The 19,600-nt window shown below is 39.3% G+C and overlaps 1 protein-coding gene across 1 annotated transcript in view; it reads left to right on the plus strand.

Annotated features, from left to right (window-relative positions):
- The window catches only part of cdh24b (cadherin 24, type 2b), a 241,435-nt gene that overhangs the window by 210,492 nt on the left and 11,343 nt on the right, over positions 1 to 19,600 (plus strand). Inside the window, exons 7-11 of the mRNA XM_084731957.1 lie at positions 1,257 to 1,513; positions 3,012 to 3,148; positions 8,291 to 8,412; positions 11,671 to 11,788; positions 16,631 to 16,951. Of these exons, the coding sequence (XP_084588083.1) occupies positions 1,257 to 1,513; positions 3,012 to 3,148; positions 8,291 to 8,412; positions 11,671 to 11,788; positions 16,631 to 16,951 (955 nt within the window). The remainder of the gene's footprint in view (positions 1 to 1,256; positions 1,514 to 3,011; positions 3,149 to 8,290; positions 8,413 to 11,670; positions 11,789 to 16,630; positions 16,952 to 19,600) is intronic.

Here is a 19,600-nt window from a genome sequence, read left to right on the forward strand (position 1 = left end):
GACAAAACTTGGTAAACTGCCCTCTAGAGTGTCCTTCCACTAGACAAACTGTAGTAAAATGCCCTCTACAGTCCCAGTGTCCAAGACAACATGATAAAGTGCAGCCTAGGGTGCCCTCCCAGTGAACAAAACATGATTAAGTGCATCACAGCTTTTGACACTCTGATGCCTCACCATATACAGTCAGGACACTATAAATTTTTTTCACCCCTCTCAGACAGCCTTAATTGGCCACTGGCTATAGGTACCAGTGTGTTTTCTCAAGCGGGCAAAGTCATGGCTCATCCTACTCTGCCTCTTATTGACTTACCCTGATATTCTTACCTTAACTCTAACCAATCAGTCCTCATGTTTAAACCTAACTAACCCAACCAACAAAGGCAATGAGGCAGAGTAGGGAGGGTTATGACATTTGCCCTCGTGGGAAATAAAGTTGATGCCTGTAGCCCTAAGTGAACTACGAGAGAGAAATAAACTTCTTGTGAAGTCTTAGATTTTTACTTCACCTCTTGAAAAACAGGAGCAAAAATGTTGCGTTTATATTTCTGTTGAGTACAGACAGCAGCATTATCCTCACACAACTCCCGCAAATACGTCACCAACATTCAATTCGCAGCAATGAACCCTACAGCTATATATCCTCCAGTCTTAACATGACAAGAATATCCCCATTTCAACTCTAAGCAATGTCAAAACCAACACCCAGACATGTTGCTACTTCAGTGTCGGAGCTCTCAAGAATCCTTTCAACTCTTTGAGCATCAGGAATCTCATTGGCAATGCTGTAACATCAACACCTCATGAATGTCTTTTCCTACTTCACACAAAACCCACCATCTAAGCATCCACCCACAGCCACTTTTCAAAGTTTCACTTCAAAACACGTCACATTTGAGGTAACCACGGTATTATTTACTCCAAATCATTCTCAGCTGATTTTGGATGTGACCATTCTCTCACGAGCTGTGAAGCTCTGTTGGAATTATTTATTATTTGCCATCTCTCTGCTTTTTGATATGTAATTTAGTAGTCATCTGTGGAAAATTTGGTGTGAGAATTGGACCAAATGAAAGCACAAAGCAGTTCATTGGATTTGATGTTCGTAAAAGTGACATTTGCATAATGTCTTGCTATTAAAAAGTGTCAGCATTACTCATTTCACAGTCAGCGTATATCTAAACCTGCGATTATATACTTATATATTAAATATTTTCAACACTACTCTCTTACACTTTCCCTCCGCTGTCCTCCCCCAGGCGGTAGACTATGAGAGCCGGAGCTCCTACTCCTTCTCTGTGGAGGTGCTCAACCCCATAGTGGATCCTCGATTCCTGCGGCGAGGACCCTTCAAGGACAGGGCCTCTATCAGAGTAGCGGTGCTGGATGCAGACGAGCCTCCGAGGTTCTCCCGAGGCCGATACCACATGGACGTGTCTGAAAACTGCCCGCCGGCCTGCACTGTGGGCAGAGTCAGCGCTGTAGATCCTGACACTGGTCTTACCAATAACATCAGGTACAGTATAAGGCCTCTGTCTGTCTTCATACAGCATATAGAATTTCAGTATACTAGTGGACATTTAGCTGATAAAGTTTAAAAAATGTGAGAGCTCTATGTTATTGACTTTGAATCTTGCTAGTATTATGTTAGCTTTCTGGCTTATAGCACAGTCAAAGGGTTCTATGAGCTGAGCACACAAGAAATAGTTCCTGTTTGTTTGTTGTTGTTGTTGTTGTTGTTGTTTTTACTCATTTCTATGCTTATCCTCTCTTTTAGTAATTTATTATTTTGTGTTCTTAACTTTTCACTTACTTACTTTTTGTTTACTGTTTGATTTTTTTACTCATTTATTGATTGATTCTAAATTGTTTTTCTACTCTGAGTTTTTATCTTGCTTCTGGTGTTTTCTTTCTCATGATAGCTTTTTCACATTTCTTATTTTAATTTACTTTATGTCAACATTTTACAAAACCATTGCTGTGGGTGTGTGTTTGTGTTGCATTCTGTTTGTATGAAAAGTGCTGTATAAATAAAGTCTGATTGAGTGATTGAGAAAACACCAAAATTATCGAGCTTTAGAGATGCTGGTAGGTAATTTGACCTCGGCTAGCTTGTTTTAAGTGTTCCGTCTTTGTGCTAAGCTAAGCTAACTGTCTGCTGGCTCTAGCTTTATATTTAACATACAGACATGAAAGTGGTATCAGTCTTCTCATCTAACTCTGAGGAAGAAAGCAAGAGAATAACTGCATTTCCAAAAATGTTCCTTTAATAATTCACTGTGTGTGAAATCATAACAATACTGTTTTATCCACAACAGAGGAGTTTCACTACTCAAAGAAAAAGCAAGCACTTAATGGTGCTGAGAGTTCTATTTCTCAGCTTGTTTAATGTTTTGCCGAATAGGATTTGAAGGGTTTTTTTTTTTTTTAATATTGATTGCTGAGTCTCAAGTAGATATGTTTGTATAGGACTGAAATTCAAACGCAGCTTCAACTGAAAGAAACAAGACACAACAGTAAGAGCTAACTAAATAAATATAAGCCAACCAAATGCCCACTCAGTGTTCCCTTGAGCTGACAGTTACCACATAATTTTTTTGGGTTCGCTCTTTTCGCTTCTGTTTGCAGTAGCTTTTGTTTCAAACAGTTCGAGGAGGGAGGCGAGCGATTTGTCTGTAACAACCACAGAAAACTGTGTCCCAATTAGCACCAGCGAAAGTGTTAAGAGTTGAATGTGTGGGGAGGAATGATAGTTGGTATATTCATAGAGATATTAAGATAATCAGTGGCACTTCAAAAGAACTCCTATCAGCCACGATAATCTCCCTATATTAATTCTTTGGCCATTTGAATGCAGACTTCCTTATCGCTCCCTCACACACTTGCCCTGTCTGCTTCTTTCACTCTGCACCCCGCTGCCATCTCCGCTTCCCTTCACTCTTTCTTTCTATACTTCTCCCGGCCCCCTTCCTCATTTCAATATTTCTCCTCCCACCCCGCTCTCTCTTTTCCAGGTTCTCCATTGATCCTCAGTCAGACCCGGAGGCTCTGTTCCGTATCACCCCAGACACCGGACTCATCACCACCGCCATGGAACTGGACCGAGAGCGCGAGCACTGGCACAACATCACCGTCATCGCCACCCAGAGAGGTCAGACGTCACTCTTTGCACACCGTCTGACACTGAGACATCATTAGAGCTTGTTCCTTCTTTCATTTAGAGCTAAAACTCTTCAATGAAACCAGCATTTTACCACCGCTGACACCTGCACCCACTGATGAGCATGAGGGCGTTAAGAGGTTTAAGGAAGTGTAAACTGTATATTGTCGGTATCTGAAAAGCACACTATCCACTGCTGTGATGCACTTCACTAAGCGGCTTAGCACTCGAATCATCAAGCCATGAGGGGAATGCTGTTTGGCGCCACAAATAGTTTGTTACAGCGTGCCTGAGAATCAATTGATCTATATTGTGTGAGTTATCTGATGCTGGAATAGATCCGTTCTCATAAGGATTCAGCTGGAAAGAAAGAATTAAAGCAACAAATCGAACACAGCCATTTGCTTTACAGGCGCAGCGCTGCTGCAGACGAGAACGGAAAAACACCTTCCTTTCAGTCAGGAAAGCGAACAAGAATGCAGACAAAAGGACAATCACAAGGTTCATTTACTAGCAGTTCTGAAGCTTTTAATCATGATCAAAGTGAGGTTGTTTGTTAAATTCTTTTCCCAAAGTCAAGCATGAACTTTGAAATAAAGATGTGCAGGTGCTTTATACTAATACATCAAGAAAGTTCGACGTTGACCCAGTCAAGTACATCTATTCGTGGTGGTTAAAACACCATAAGCCATTTGGAGATCCCCCTCGAGAGCCATAGTTGTGGCCTTGACACTGATGGTGGGAGGATGGTAGAGAGCACAGACTGCCATGACAGCATGAGGAACACAACAAGTAACGAAAACCCAAATCCACAATCCAGTTCAGGGTCTTATGTATATTTTACTAACTATCTAAGATGAAGTAGATTTTTTTTTCAACCCTGATTTGTTTTTGTACACTTTCATGATATTGGGTTTGAAATGGGCATGATCATGAAAATAATAGTTAATTCCACAAACCAATCATTACAAAATCCATTTCAGTCGTCTCAAGAAATGGGCGCAACAAAACCTCTCTGCTCCCGCCTAATCTGCCTGTTTGGGTCTGAGCCAACTCATCAACTACGGCAACGGTAGTCTGGCAACTCAGCTTCAGTTCCGTGTTGGAAAGGGCTGACAGAAAAGAAAAGTGGTGAAAACATTCATACACCTAAACTGATACTGACTTTCATAGATGGTCCTTGTTTAGGTCGCTAAAATACAGCATGTTTTGCTGCTGTCTCCAAAGCTTAGCTTCAGTTTTGGGATTTTTTTTTTTTAAGTAGGTTTTCTATTAGCCATGAACATTTATTTTCACTTTTTTTACGGACGCTTAAGAAGATATTTGATCATATGTATGTTTTTACTATTTCAATGCAAATTTCTGGATGCTTTAAAGGACAGGGCTGGCGGCAATATTCTATTTGTTATTTTCTACAAATGCCATGAAAAGGCCAACGGTAACGATGTGAAAGTGTGGCTCTCAGTACAGCACTCTGGCTTTCCAAACCCCTTGTTGCCTACTGGAAAAAGGGGTCATGAATGTATTAGTTTCATGTTTTAAAACAGCTTAACAGTTTCCTTAAACAGCTGGGCAATGTAGTTTTTAGCCAGTGTTGCACAAACAGGAGTAACTAGTGCATTTGTCAGGGACTATTTTCAGCCGTGGATCAATACACACATGGTTCTCTTGTGAGTAGTCGTGGCAGCAGGTGAACAGTATGTGGGACTGACTCAAAATAACCTACACATGATCTCGATATGGAGAGGTCATATCATCCACTGAGAAAGTGTGGCCTCGTTGTGTTTTAAATAGTTTTTGTATAACAGTAGAGCTCTATGGCACAGAGGAACGAGCTGTGTGAGATGGACCCACAATATTTGTTTATAGGGTGTTGATTTTGGTCTTTTCGTGGGATTTGTTCAAAATAAACAAAAATATAGAATATCACCAGATCACTAAAACATGAAGTTTCCTTAACTAGTCCATTTTTGTGCCTAAACTATTTTGATACATTTTTAAGTTTTTTTTTAAGTTAAAATATATCTGAAAACACACATTAAAATGAATCCAACATATTATCAGCAAAGACAAATGTGCCTATTCATTAAAAAAAGACATTTAATGTAATATTTAATATTTAATTTACATAACATTGACTAAAAACTAGCTAACCTATCCATAACAGTTAACTACATATTAGCCAATTAGTTATATTGTTATCCCAAGCACACGGACACTCTTGTGAGCCACGGTGGATCATTTCTTGTAACTTCATGAGACTCTAACATAAGCCTACCTTCCACCTTATTCTAATGAAAACACAACTATTACTAATTTTATGAATATCATGTTCCATTTCTGGCAAATTCTGCTAACACAGCCCTGTAAATTACAAACACTGGACCTTCAACTGTCGTCCTAATGTCTTATGTTTTTTAGGACACTGACAATCGATGTGTTACTGCTGCTGTGGATGCCAGATCAGAACACGCTCATATGGGTCATTTTGAAAACCGACGATGACCAATTTTCTTGTTTAGTGTTTGGTTTCAAATTAACACCGGCCTCCTGCTAAATCCTGGCTCGGTTCTAACAGTCATTTTTGGCAGGTGACAAGCTATTATTGGGATCCGCAGCCCTAAAACAAAAAAAAAACAAAAAACAGTCACACTGGGCGGTGTAAAAGTGAGAGCATTGTTGTAGAATGCTGTCCAGTGGCCGCTGTGTGCAGTGACGGGAAGTTGTTTTCCTGCCAAGTCTTGCTCTGGACCAAGTTAATCTTTACTTAAAATCTACTCAGGGCTCCTCGTGGCAGCAGCGTTGGTAGGGCTGTGGAGGCAGCGCAGTGAGTGTCTGTCTTGAATAATGAGCTCTATCTAATAAACAGACTGTTGGAGGTTGTGTTGACATAAAGCACAGTAGGAGCCCTGCCACGGGCAGGCCAGCACGCCCAGTGGCATTACAGCGAGAGCTCATTTTCAGCTTTTCAGCGATGGAAACAAGTCGCTGTCATCCATGACACAGTGTTACTGCTCTAGGTATGAGAACATGGTGTGTGGGAACATATGAACATGTGTGTGTGTGTGTGTGTTGACAGAAAGCACGGCCCACTGTGTTGCGGGGTTAGATAGATGAGTGAAGATGTGTGCTGGTGAGCCTGGATTGTGCGAGCCTAAAATGTGCTGGTGAATGTTCAGCTCAGAGTGTGACTGTGTGTGTTTCAAGCGTGGCCATGAGAACTTCATGTTCAAGTGTGTGTATATCCAAGTGAATGGGGTGTGGGAGACCCTCTGCCAATCCATTTAAACTGCGCCCTTGTGTAACTGCATGCAGATTGACTGCTTTCTACATCCCTCCTCTGCTCCCTCTCCCTCTTTTCTTACACATACACACACACACACACTTGAAGCCGTGAGATGCTTTGGCTAAGAACGGAACAGTTTGATGTGGAAAAATTCGACTGCTATGGAAGCATCAGTCGTACTCCAGCTGGGAGCCTGTGAGCTGTAACACAAGCCAAATGAAACCAAATGTGCTACTGTATATTTAGCCAATTGTGAGCTCACTAATGTGATCTGAGTGCTGTTGAAGTTTTTGGACAAAGATTGAAACGCTTGATCTCGCTTCCGGGGACAATTGAATGGACTTAATGGAGTGCAAACGTGTACCTGTGTGTTTGTATGTGTGTGTGTGCATGTTGGTGTTTGTTGCATTGGGGAATTGCATTCATATGTTCTTTCAAATACGGCTGTCTGTAGGCGTCTGGAGCTCTACAGTGAGGATCCAGCAGTGAAAATCCCATTCACACTCTGAATGTCGGCATGTGGGATTTAGATTATTAGTCATAATGCCATGACCATTCAAATAGGCTGACCATGAGCTATGAGATTGTGAAATGATGGTATATGGTCCTGCAGAAGCCACGAGTCTGTATGACAGGGATACTCAACTCGCTTTGTCTGGGGGCCACTTTTGCAAAATGACAGAAGGCCAATCAACAAACATGAATACTATTTATAACAAAATATAGAATATTAAATGGCCAATAACTCATTTTTATTTGAAATTCTTTGTTTTCAAGTTAGCTGACTTATTAATTTGACTTATTAGCTAAATTAACTTGGTACAACTCAGTCTTTTTGAATGACATTTAGTTGTAAATGTTTAGGTTACATTTGAAAAAGTTATAGAGCCCGACCGATACTGGATTTTTGGGGCCGATACAAACGTAAAGATGCAAATAAAAAGAGGATATATTAGCTGATATTCTTTATTTAAATAAACAAAATCCAAAATGACATCTGAGCACTGAAACACCAAACTTTTGTTGGTACTTTTAATTATTATAAATAACTATAACTTAAAAAAATAAGAGAACTTCAATAAAAAAAGGGACCAAATATGCTAAAAAAAAATTAAGAATTAAAAAATAAGAAGAATCAAAAGAAAGAAAGAAAAGAACAGCATTATCAAGCATTTACTAATGCATAAGAAACAAACAAACAAAAAAAATCACAGTGTGAAACTATTTATTTTCTTTGTAAATTAGAAAATGACTGGAGGGCCACACAGCATCCTATCGGGGGCCAGATTTGGCCAACGGGCCACAAGTTGAGTATCACTGCTGTATAATATCAACCTTGTGTTTTTGTTTTTGTTTTTAATCACATTTTATTTGCAAAGTCATGGAGAAGCACCCACAATCCTAAAGTGTAACAGCGGCGTCTCTGATTGGTGAAAGTCTCTGTTACCATGGAAATGTTTACCATGTCTGTGAACACGTAGTTATGCTACCAGGTTAACATGAATAGTACTAATGATGTTGTCACATCATGTCATTACAACACTGTTATCAACAACATAAACACCATTATAATAATGATCAACTGCAATGGTTTGTGGGATGTGTAGTTCCTTCACTCTCACTCTTACTCTCTCTTACTCTTTTTTTTGTGTGTGTTCCACATCAAATGTTTTATGGTCATGATTCATCTTGTTGATGGTTTGCTTTATCTCAGGTTAAACTCTTTATATAAGAACTTTCTGGAACATCAGTGACAGGAATGAGTTGGAAATTCACTTCTGAAAACAAGGCCATTGAAAAAGTGGGTGGTCTACTTTAAGCTGCCTGTTTCTTATTGGCTCTTTCAGACAATCCCAGCCAGGTGTCCAGAGTCGTGGTTGCAGTAGAGACATTAGACCTGAACGACAACGCACCCGAACTGGACAGGCAGTACACAACGGCCATGTGTGACTCATCGACCGTCGGGCAGGTCAGTATGTGTTTCAGTGACCGTCGGTGTCGATATATTTGTCTGCGTGAAGACTTCTTTTCCAAAACTACAATTTAAAGCCCCTATGTGTAAAACATGATTTTTAATGGCATCTTTCAAATTATTCTGCTGGAAGAAGCTTTTGTTTGTCTGACAATGGGACAATCCCAGTGAAAATTGGTGCAGTCTATTAGTCCTTTTCCATAACAAAACAGCATTTGACGTATAGCCATTGTCACAGGTTCTGCTTTTGTTTCCTCCCGCCCTGGGGAGGTGTTCCTGGAACTAAAATTTGGCACGGCTCATGTGGTGACACTAAATGCAAATGCAAAGTTAATGCAAGTTTCAGGTATTTTCAAGGGATGTCGTCAGTGCTGAAAATTGCAATTTGTCAAGAAAATGCATAAGAAACTTGTGCCATAGTCTCACAAGGTTCTTAAAAAGTTGTGGGTTTCCAATTTCCTGTGCTGGAAAAGGGCTGTATGTGTTGTTGTCCCTAGGTCAGATCCAGGGTAGTTGTGTTGGGATCAAAGTGCTTTGCTGTCTGTCTTTTTTAGTGTCCATCAGATAGACATTTTCACACATTGTTGGTTTTACTACATTTTTATTTATGCTAGCATCATGATTCTACAGATGGAAATGTCTTCTAGTCACTTCATCACTTTCATCCAGTAACAACTTGGATGGACTGTCATTCATGGTCCCCAAAGGATGAACCCAAAAGGGATAGTTTGGATTATTTGATGTGGGGTTTGATGTGGTATTCATCAGCAGTCAGAGTATTAGCTACAGTAGATACTGGTCCACATGCCCCTAGTTTGGAGAAGCAAAGAGGGACACCAATACAAAGCTAAGCAATGAACTGCTGTGGATAGGGTCAGCAGTAGAGGTACCTAAGCTACTGAAAAAAGTCCACCCCAAAAAAAATCTATATCAGTTTAAGTGTACACTTTATTTAGAGTATTTTTGACTTTAGTATTTTAAAAGTATAGTTCAGATTTACCTAAGTCACACAATAACACAAACAAACTAACAGACTTAGGCAATGGAAGACCAACAACTCTCAAGTTCTCAAGTTCACTGATTTTGCCTGTGGAGTTTGGTGTGATTGGAGAGAGCGATATTTGACTTGTGTAGTGCCGATTCTCCGTCAAAAAAGGCTGTCTGACAGGAAAGTGAAGCAATGAAAATACTCTAAATATAGTTTACACTTACACTGACATTGATTGTTTTAGTTGGAAGTTTTTTAACCGGCCAAAATACCTCACTTCAAATAATATGAACTATCCTTTCGATGATCAATGAAGTTTTCTTCTAGCGCCAGCAAGTCGAAGACATTTGTGATTTTCAGTGAAATGTCACAGCTATTGGATTAATTGTCATGAAATATACCCCAACATATTGTATTATGCTATTACAATATGTTTTAGCTGCTGTAGTTTGTGTTAATATGGCTAATCTGCAAATGTTAGCATGCTAACAAGCTAAACTAAGACGGTCTATGTGTTAAACTTTATAGCAGCTAAATACGAGCTTGTTAAATGGACATTTTAAACATGTTAGCTTCCTGATGTTAGCAATTAGCTGAAAGCTAAATGTTCAAGCACAGCCTCACAGAGCTGCTAGCTGGCTGTACACTTTGCTGCTGTGCAGAAAATCCTTGTATGCTTTATTCTTTCTACAACTTGTATGTTTTGTAAGCCACATATATAATGTAAAGTATGCTGCACTAAGGGACTAGCATAAAAAAAACATGAACAAATATTCATAATCAATCTGTATTTAAAGTTGATTAAAAAAAAAAGACCAACAAAATACACATACACTGTGCTTTATGTTGATGTGCAAGTCACATAATTGCGATCTGTAAACATGTTTATTTGTCAGACAAGGAATTAGATAAAAGGTCCACGCTGTCAGCTGTCAGAGTCATTTATTTCAAACAGTGACGCCTCCTATATGGAAACATGCAGCAGCTTCAAAGCTGCTCCCATTCAAGTACTGAAGCATATTATACAAAGCCATGCCTATTCAAGTGTAGGAGCACATACAGTACAGTCGTACTAAGCTATATCTGTTCAGATATGGCAGCATACCGCTACAGTGTGCCCATTCACCATGGAGGCAGGTGAATCCTCCCTGGCCTGTTATCAGACCACAGCAGCTATTCACATTGTAATTAAACATGAGTCTCCTCTCAGACTGCCTCCCTCTCTCCTGCCATCCGTCTTGCTTTATTTGTGTCTATTTTTCTGCATCATGGTGCTCCTTTTTTGATCCTATCTCAATTATAGAAATCATCTCTGTGCTCCTCAATCTCTCCCTGGAACCCATCCTTTGCTCTCTTGTTTTTTTCCTCCGTATTCCATGCTGGCTCCATCGCCATAATTTGGTATCTTGGCCCATCTGTTGTTTTTGCTGGTGTTTTCAATGCTCCGCTTGTGTCTTTGTTGTTTCGCCACTAAATCTGTGATTCTATGGCAACTGCGTTGATTTGTTTTCGCCTGTGATGTTCATGTTTGTGTTTGAGTGTACTGTTGTGTGAGTGAGACAGTTCAAGAACGGGAGATTATGATATCTTCGCCTGTGTTCGGCTTGTGTACGCACGTCTCGGTGTGACAAGTCATTAGCCAAAACGTGTTTGAATATTCACACACAGCCACTGATAACATTATGCGACTGTACATAACAAATCTTCTGCGGGCCCAGAGACACTGACTAACTCAGAGAGCATGCAGAGCCCTTCATCCTTGCATTCAGCCTTGTAACCAGCACTCGAAAGCATCTCTGAAAGGACATCTCGCATAATGACGACTGGAATTTTTCATTAAAAAGAAATTACCCATCAGCTCAGGCTGCTGGAGATTTTTTCTTAGATTAATTTTGTCACCATTGCCACTGTAGACTTGTGCAGATGCTATTACTAAATTGAAAGCCACGCTGCACTGTGTTTGTGAGAGGCGATTTATGTCAGACACAGTTATTTATTCGGCGTGAGTATCAGACACAGTTCACTTGTGTCTCCATACTAATTGTTTGCCTTGTTTTGATTCCTGCTGACGTCGGCTAATGGTTTGTAGCTAAAAGCACTCTCTGTGTAAGTGTTTCTCCCATTACCTTCTTTTTCTCTCCTCTCCTTGCTCCCCTTGCCTCCACCCTCTCTCTCACACACACACACACACACACACACACACACACACACTCGCTCCCTCCCCTCCTCACACAATCTCCTCCGCTCTCTCTATCTCTGCGTTTCAGGTGGTGCAGGTGTTGCGGGCGATTGATAGAGATGAGGGAGGGAATGACAGCACCGTGTATTTCAGCATCCCTCCGGAGTCCAGCGCTGCCCTCAACTTCAGCGTCAGGGACAGTGGTGGTAGGCACTCAATCTTTCCCTCTCTCTGTATATCTCTTAATTCCCCCCCTCTTTTTTGTTCCCCAGGCAGCCACACGCTGTTTTTTCCCACTTTTTTTAAGGCTCTTAATCCCACATTTTCTCTCCGCCTTTCTCTTCCCATCTTCGTCTTTTCTCCTATTTCTCTTTCTTTCAGCGTCTTCCTCTTCTCTTCTTTTTGCCTCCCCCTTTGCTCTTTTCTGTCTCTGCCTCTCTCTTCCCCCATCCATTTCCCAACTCCGGTGGCCCCATTGTTTTGCTTTGTTATCCTCCTCTCTATTATACGTCCCTCTTGTTTGCCTTCCCATGTCCACTACATCCATCTTCTCTCTCCTCCAGAACCACGTATACTTACTGTGTCCACTGAAAAGCTTTTGTAGAAATCAGAGCTGCTTCATTTAATTCTCTTCAACTCAACTGAATTTATCTGCTTTGTATTTGCTTCTGGTACATTCTGTACTGCTTTATTTTTTTCTGTAAAAATACACACACACACTTACCATACAGAGTAGAAGTGCCCTCTAACATACACAACACATGTCATCTATGTTCAGAGATGGGAAGCAATTAAGCTCAGATACTTTGTTACTGTACTTAAGCAGATTCTTCAAGTATCTGTATTTTCCTTGAGCTTTTTTTTCTGACATCTTTTTACTTGTACTCCCTACATTTTAACATAAACATCTGTACTTGCTACTTCTTACATTTTCAAAACAGGCTTGTTACTTTAGTTTTAATGCAAGATGAAAACAACAGAAAAAGGCGTAGCAAGATGAAAAGGACATAACAAGACAAAACAGCATAAGAGATAAAAGCTGCATAAAAGATGTAACAAGACAAAAACAGGAACAATACATAACAAGACCAAAATGACATAAAAGATGTAGCAATATGAATATGCTTTGTTAAGACGTAACAAGACAAAGATTATGTGAAAGATGTAAAAAGATGAAAATTGCTGAACAGGATGAAAATGACATGAAAGACATAACAAGATGGAACAAGACAAGAATGATGTAACAAGATGAAAACAACGTAACAAGACAAAAATGATATGACAAAAGAAAAACTATGTAACAGATGTAACAAGAAGAAAATTACATAACATGACGTAACAAGACAAAAACAAGATAATAGACATAGCAAGATGAAAATGACTTAAAAGACGAAGACAAAACAGCATAAACGACAAAAGCTGCATAAAAGATGTAACAAGACAAAAAACAATGTGACAATATGTAACAAATGACATAAAAGATGTAACAGTATGAAAACAATGAAACAATATGAAAATGACATAACAAGATGGAACAAGACAAGAATGATGTACAAGACGTAACTAGATGAAAACAATGTAATAGGACAAAAATGACATAACGAGAAAAACTACGTAAAAGATGTAACAAGACGAAAATGACATAATATGACACAACAAGACAAAAACAAGATAAAAGACATAACAAGATGAAAATGACTTAAAAGATGTAACAATACAAATATGATGCATGAAGACATAACAAGACAAAGATTAAGTGAAAAATGTAAAAAGACAAAAATTATTTAACAAGACTAAAAGGACATAACAAGAAAAACTACATAAAAGGTGTAACAATACGAAAATGACATAACAAGACATAACATCACAAAAAACAAGATAAACGACATAACAACATGAAATGATAAATCAGCATTAGAGACAAAAGCTGCATAAAATATGTAACAAGACAAAAACAACATAAAAGTTGTAACAAGACAAATACAATGTAACAAGGCCTAAAAGACGTAACAAGACAATGAAACAATGTGACAATACAAAACAAGACCAGAGGAACACAGTTCTCTTTGCAGTCCATGTTTTGCAACAGAACACATTGTTTGTACCCTTCAGGCCTAACAAACTTGCTCAATAAAACATAAAACTATTGCAAAGCTGAAGTTTTTAAATGTTTTACAACCTGTGCCAGCAGCAGGCTGCTTTTTATTTTTATTTTTATTTGTTTCACATTTTGCTGTTATGCTACACTTCCAGCCATGGAATATCAATTAAGGCCGAGCGATATGATAATGTTTTCCAACTGACCCCTGTCAGCAATATTCACAAAATATTCTCAAAAAAGGAAATATTCTTACACTGTTTTTTTCTCATTAAACAGAAAAATACAATGCACCTTCTGAGTTCAAGTTTCTCTCCTTTGTGAACTAAGAAGAGCTTGGTTACTCATCATGAAACATTTCATTAAAAACTCATCACAAACTAGTAAAATTCACCAAAATCTTGGTTTGTCTTTTCACTGTTCCAGGATTCACCACCTCTGGTTTGGTCAAAATAAATCCTTCATTCAGAGAGTTTAAATATCCTGCCTCTATATGCTGTGTAAATTGCTATTTAAGACGCTACTGCCTCTCTCTGCTGTTATTGGCCTCTTTGTGCTTCTGGGTTAGCTCACTGAACATCTGTTGCTAAGCAGTGGCATTCACTCATTGTTTGGAGGCAAACCATTAAATGATCAAAATGAGATGACAAAAAAATGCTCCATTAAAATGGAAGCAGTATTTTTTTTGATTTGGCGGTTTTATGACAAAACACAATATCAAAACATCATCACGTTAAAAAAGTTGATATGGTGAATTTGTCAGTTGCCTACACCTCGAGCAGACACAGCAACATTAGAATTTATCTGCAGTCTTTCCATCGACATTATGAATGTCCAGAATCTACTTCTAGCTATATTTGGGTCTTCACCTCCACGTTTTTGGGTCTTTTGCTAAATGCCCCACTATGTTCACCAGCTAGTTGCTGAATTTGTCTGTATACTGCAACATATAACAGACTTATTAAGAGTTTTTGACTGAAACCAGCTTCCTGGTGCAGAAACAAAGTGTATGGGAGTGGTGAAAAAATGTTGTGAGCCATACAACCAAAGAAATGAGCTAAAGTACACTAAAGTACTACTGAGAGCAACTGCAGAGTTGTATGATAATTAATATAAAAGTATAGATTTGTGCAAATTTAAACAAATTGCACCACCTCTAAATCATGAACACTTTCATAGTGTATTTATTACTCTTGGCTGTGTACACATCCTGTTATTTGGTAACTGGTAATTGTCTGCTGTTTTTTTTTTAGAGAAGTCTGATAATACTGGCATATTCAACAGTATGAGTTTCAATGAGCTCAGTACTCACTGGCTATCATTTGTGCCATTGGCCAGCTAGTTGTTCTTTAACTTGGCAAAACCACGAGGAGCGAACCTGCTCCGGTTGGACTGTGGATCAGGAGGATAAACTCACTGACGTGGAATCAAAGGCCTCTTTGATGTGACATCCAACAGCAGAACAGAGAAAAAGAAAAACATGTTCTCTTCTCATACGGACAGCTTGCCTGACAAAGGCAAGCTAGACAATTTGCTTTGTTAAAAAAAAAAAAAAAAAAAAAATGATTTGATCTGTGATTTGGATCAGAGAAGATTGGTCTGATAATTGAGCCGTGTTTAGCCGACTTTGCAGTGCCTTTCATGCTGATTAGAAATTTCCACACTATGTTTGTGTGCCCTCGCATCTGTGGCCTTATTTTTTGTAGCCTTGTACATTTAACTTTGAAAGAAATCTAAAAATATCTCCCACACAGACACTTCACAGCTCTTTTGGCCAAAAGTAAGAGGACTCAGACCAATAATGGCCATTAGCTCTTTTGTAGCTGCTGCTCTCTGTCCTAAATTGCTTCATGTGAGCCTCTCATTATTGAGAAAAGCTGAAACTAATGTGGGCTTATGATGAGTTCAGTGCTTGAAAACATACAAATGTGGTTTAAAGCTTGATGCTTTAGATGTAGACGCTCTGTTCTGCACAATTTATATTGGTACTGTCAATCTGTGAGACTCTGTATTGAACAATACCTCTAGGCAGATGGATATAATATCAGTAATTTTAAATGTGAAAAGACAACAAACTTTATGTGTAAGGTTTGTAGCCAGTCATTAATCACAAAGTGGCTGCAGCAGAACACTCTAATTGAGACACTTGACAGTAGATTCAGCCTGTTCACTCAAATTAGTACCATTGTTATTCTGGTGAAAGACATGTAGCTTCAGAGGCAAAAAGAATTCTCAAATAGGAGATGTGAAATCAAATATTCGTAATATTACTGGAAACTAGACTCACCAAAGTTAGATCTTTGCCTGCCTCATTCTTTTGTGGTACGAATCAATCTTGGAGTAGTGCAGGAAATAAGGTTTCTGATACTTCTCTGATACTGATACTGAAGTAACCACAAAACTCAACATCACCCCCGTTAAGTGACGAGTGTTTGGCTCGTTAACAGGCATATATTCACATTTTTATGTTAGTTAATGTTAGCAAAATGGTAGTTAATTAGCTAGCAAATTAGTTATGGTTTTGCTAACACTGTCTGGCAGATTAACTAACTGGCTAAAGATCATTTCTCTTGGCTGGCCATAGCTTTTTGCTAACATTAGCTATCAGGTGTAACTAGCTACTTAATGATTGATGTAGATTAACTCACCAGTTAGCTAGTGTTTTGCTAGCATTAGCTAACTTAAGTAACTTTATGTCTTTTAACCAACTTCAAACATAGACAAGCCTAGTACTTTGCCTATTTAAGTACAGGAAACAGGAAAGGACAAACTTGACTGAGGTTCCAAAAGGGGTGGGACTTAGGAAGGGTCATTTGACTGAAACAATAAATTTGAAAACATGAGTGTCTGCTATGTCCTGCTGCCATTTGCACAATTAAAAGAAAAAATAACTGCACCTTGCAGTTAATAATGAAATAATTATCTCCCTGTCTCGTCTGTCTTCTTCCAGGCCCCACAGCCAGCCTGGTGCTGCTGTCCCAGCTCCAGCCGCTGTCCCGCTCTGCGTCCTCCACCCTGACACTATACGTGCCGCTGGTCCTGAGGGACGGGACGTCGGGCCTCACCAGCACGGGGACGGTCACCGTATCCGTCTGTCCCTGCCTGAGAGGAGGGGCAAGGGCCGGGGAGAAAGAGAAGGACAAACAGACGGAGGGCGAGTGGGACTGGGAAAGGGAGGCGGTGTGTCTCCCTCAGCAGTCCACACTGCCTTCCCCTGGGCTCAGCACTGCCGCCCTGCTGGCTATCCTGGCTTGTGTCGCTACACTACTGGGTAAATACTTATACATTCATGTTACGTATCATTTATGAGGATACATATAGATGAATTCACCATCTATATGTGAAAAAAATTAATATGAATTATGTTTTGTCCCTCTGAAGACCTTAACTTACATAACCTCTATCATGTTACTACAGGGCATAGTATTATTTATATGGTGTAGTTACGTTATTAAGATTGCCTGCATATGAAGGAGGTTAATGCTCATCTACAAATAAAAGATGAGTAAATAGTGTTTAGGGCTGTTTACCCTCCACTACATCCCAGGATGCTTAATCTGCATATGGAAATAATGGAAGCAGCAGCGTAAATATTTCTCTTAGTCACAGCTGCTCAATAGCGGGGGTTTACTTTTCCTCGCAATTTTGGTCCAGTTATCTCCTCTGGCAAGGTCAGCACTAATCACTGCTAAAATAACAATTCTGAGTGATTATCCGGGCCCTCTGGTTTTTGATAGCGGCATAATAAAATGTCAGTGCCACCTTTGCAGAAACTCAAATGCTCAATTGGATAATGTCTTGGTGCTGAGAAGGCTTTGGCTTGTGGCCAGCATCATTGTCATTTCTATTCAGTCTGTTGGATCACTACTCATGCCTTGTTGATAGGGGCATTATCATTCTGGAAGAGACCAGTTCAATCAGGGAGAGGAACGCAACATAGCGTGAAGGTGATCATGCAAAGTGGCTTTTGGTGGAGTTTAGAATGTAGTTTCGCTCAGTGGCAAGGGCATAAACCAGGTTTTCAAAGTCTGAGATGGTGGGCCTGCCCTCAGACAAAACTCAGCCTCCCAACGTTGACTTGATTAGTTTCTTGCAATTCCTGGATGCCCATGTTTTCATGATCATGTTATATGATCCCATAACACTTAACAATGGACCCTTCTTAAGTCCCCGCCCTGCTTTGCTCCATGCTCCAATGACAGATGAGTAAGCTTGATACCTCGACCAACTTTGGTCGTTTAAGGAGTAGAACCCTAGACCTGTGAAACCTCTCATGAGAGTGATCATTTTAGCACAAAACATGATCTTTTCTGAACCCTAACCAAGTGTTTTCTGTTCCAAAACATACCCAGAATTAACCACAAAATTATCACGTTATAAACATTATTAACTAAACATAATTTGTCATAACAAAGTGCACAATAAAGAAACAGCACATACAAAACTTGCAAGATATTTGCAAATCGAGGACTTTCTTCTAAACACGCCTGACAACCTTCTCATTTTCTGTTTCCTGTACTTATATATGCAGTGTGCTACCCTCTATGGATCTACGTTAGAAAGAAAAGAAAATATTGCAGATCGTTAAAAGATGTTGCTGGGGCACCTGTAAAAGTGACATGTATTCATATTTTATGTTAGCAAATGTAAAAAAAATGCTAGTTAACTAGCTAGCCAAACTACATCTGTCATTAGTAGCTAACTATTTTAGCTAACTTAAAGCTACTGCAAAGTTGATATTTGGATGATTTTGAAGACCCCTGTGGACAAAAGCAGTACAACTACAAACTATGCCATAACTCCACTATAACTACAAAATGTAATGCCAAAATAAAATTTGGTTAATAAAAATATCCTCCTTCTTCCTTTTAACTGTGACAACTGTGACTTTGCCTGAGAACACTTAATAACTATATATAAACAGCTGATCTTCTTGCAGATGATCTTTACTTATGTAGATCATATAGAGGCTTCAGTAATAAATTGAGACTGTGACAAAACCAGTCAAAATCTCCTTGTAGTAGCTTTAAGATGTGAATATATGTCACTTTAATAGGAAAAGGAAAAAGTTGGCCGAGGTACCAAGGTTGCTCAACTGTCATTGGGGCACAGAGCAACAAAAGGATGGGATTTAAGAAGGGTCATTTTAGCCAAGACAGCTTAATGTTCTTGTTAACTTAAGACAAAACCAAACACAAACCAAAAATGTCTGTCCTAAGGCATCAGTTTCTGTCTTTGGGAAAGTGGGAAAAACAAACAATCCTCCAAATCTACGATATCTCTAACTTTCTCTTTAACCAAATCACACACATTTAGGCTATTCTGTGTGATAATATGTTAATCTTAAGGACTCGTCGTGACTGGTCCTCCCCCTAAAAGTGTTTGGAGCTCCTGTTGGGAGACCCACCTTCCACAACGTTATATCATTCACTTCAAGTTTGTGGTTTTAAAATAGATTTGTGTTTCTTATCTATAAGAGGCAAGACGTGCTAATCCCAAAAAGTATAAATGGGCCCTCCTCAAAATGCCAAATGTTCTTACAGAAGCTTTGACAACAGCTCCATCAGGATCCCATCTGGTTATTAAAAAGGGGCTTGGCACACATAAGGTGGATATCGAGCCATTTGGTAACCACTCTTCATGTGAGCCTTGTGGATAGAGGCTTTTATTGAAGAGGGAAATACGGCTTGAAGGTGATCCCTCAAATTGTTATGAAAGATTAGAGTTTTCCCACTCCTTTCAGGGATCATTAGATTAGCTCCATGGAAATCAAATAATGCAACCTCCATCAATATTAAAGGCTGTAGATTTACTCACTGTTGCAGCTTAACCACCTACAACACATCCATATGGACGCACAAGCACATGCGTGTGCACAAACCTATAAACAAAGACATAGCCTACAAATAAAGGTATTTTA

This window comes from Lutjanus erythropterus, chromosome 12, assembly GCF_056507025.1.
Source record: "Lutjanus erythropterus isolate fLutEry1 chromosome 12, fLutEry1.hap2, whole genome shotgun sequence".
NCBI classification, from domain to species: Eukaryota; Metazoa; Chordata; class Actinopteri; order Lutjaniformes; family Lutjanidae; genus Lutjanus; species Lutjanus erythropterus.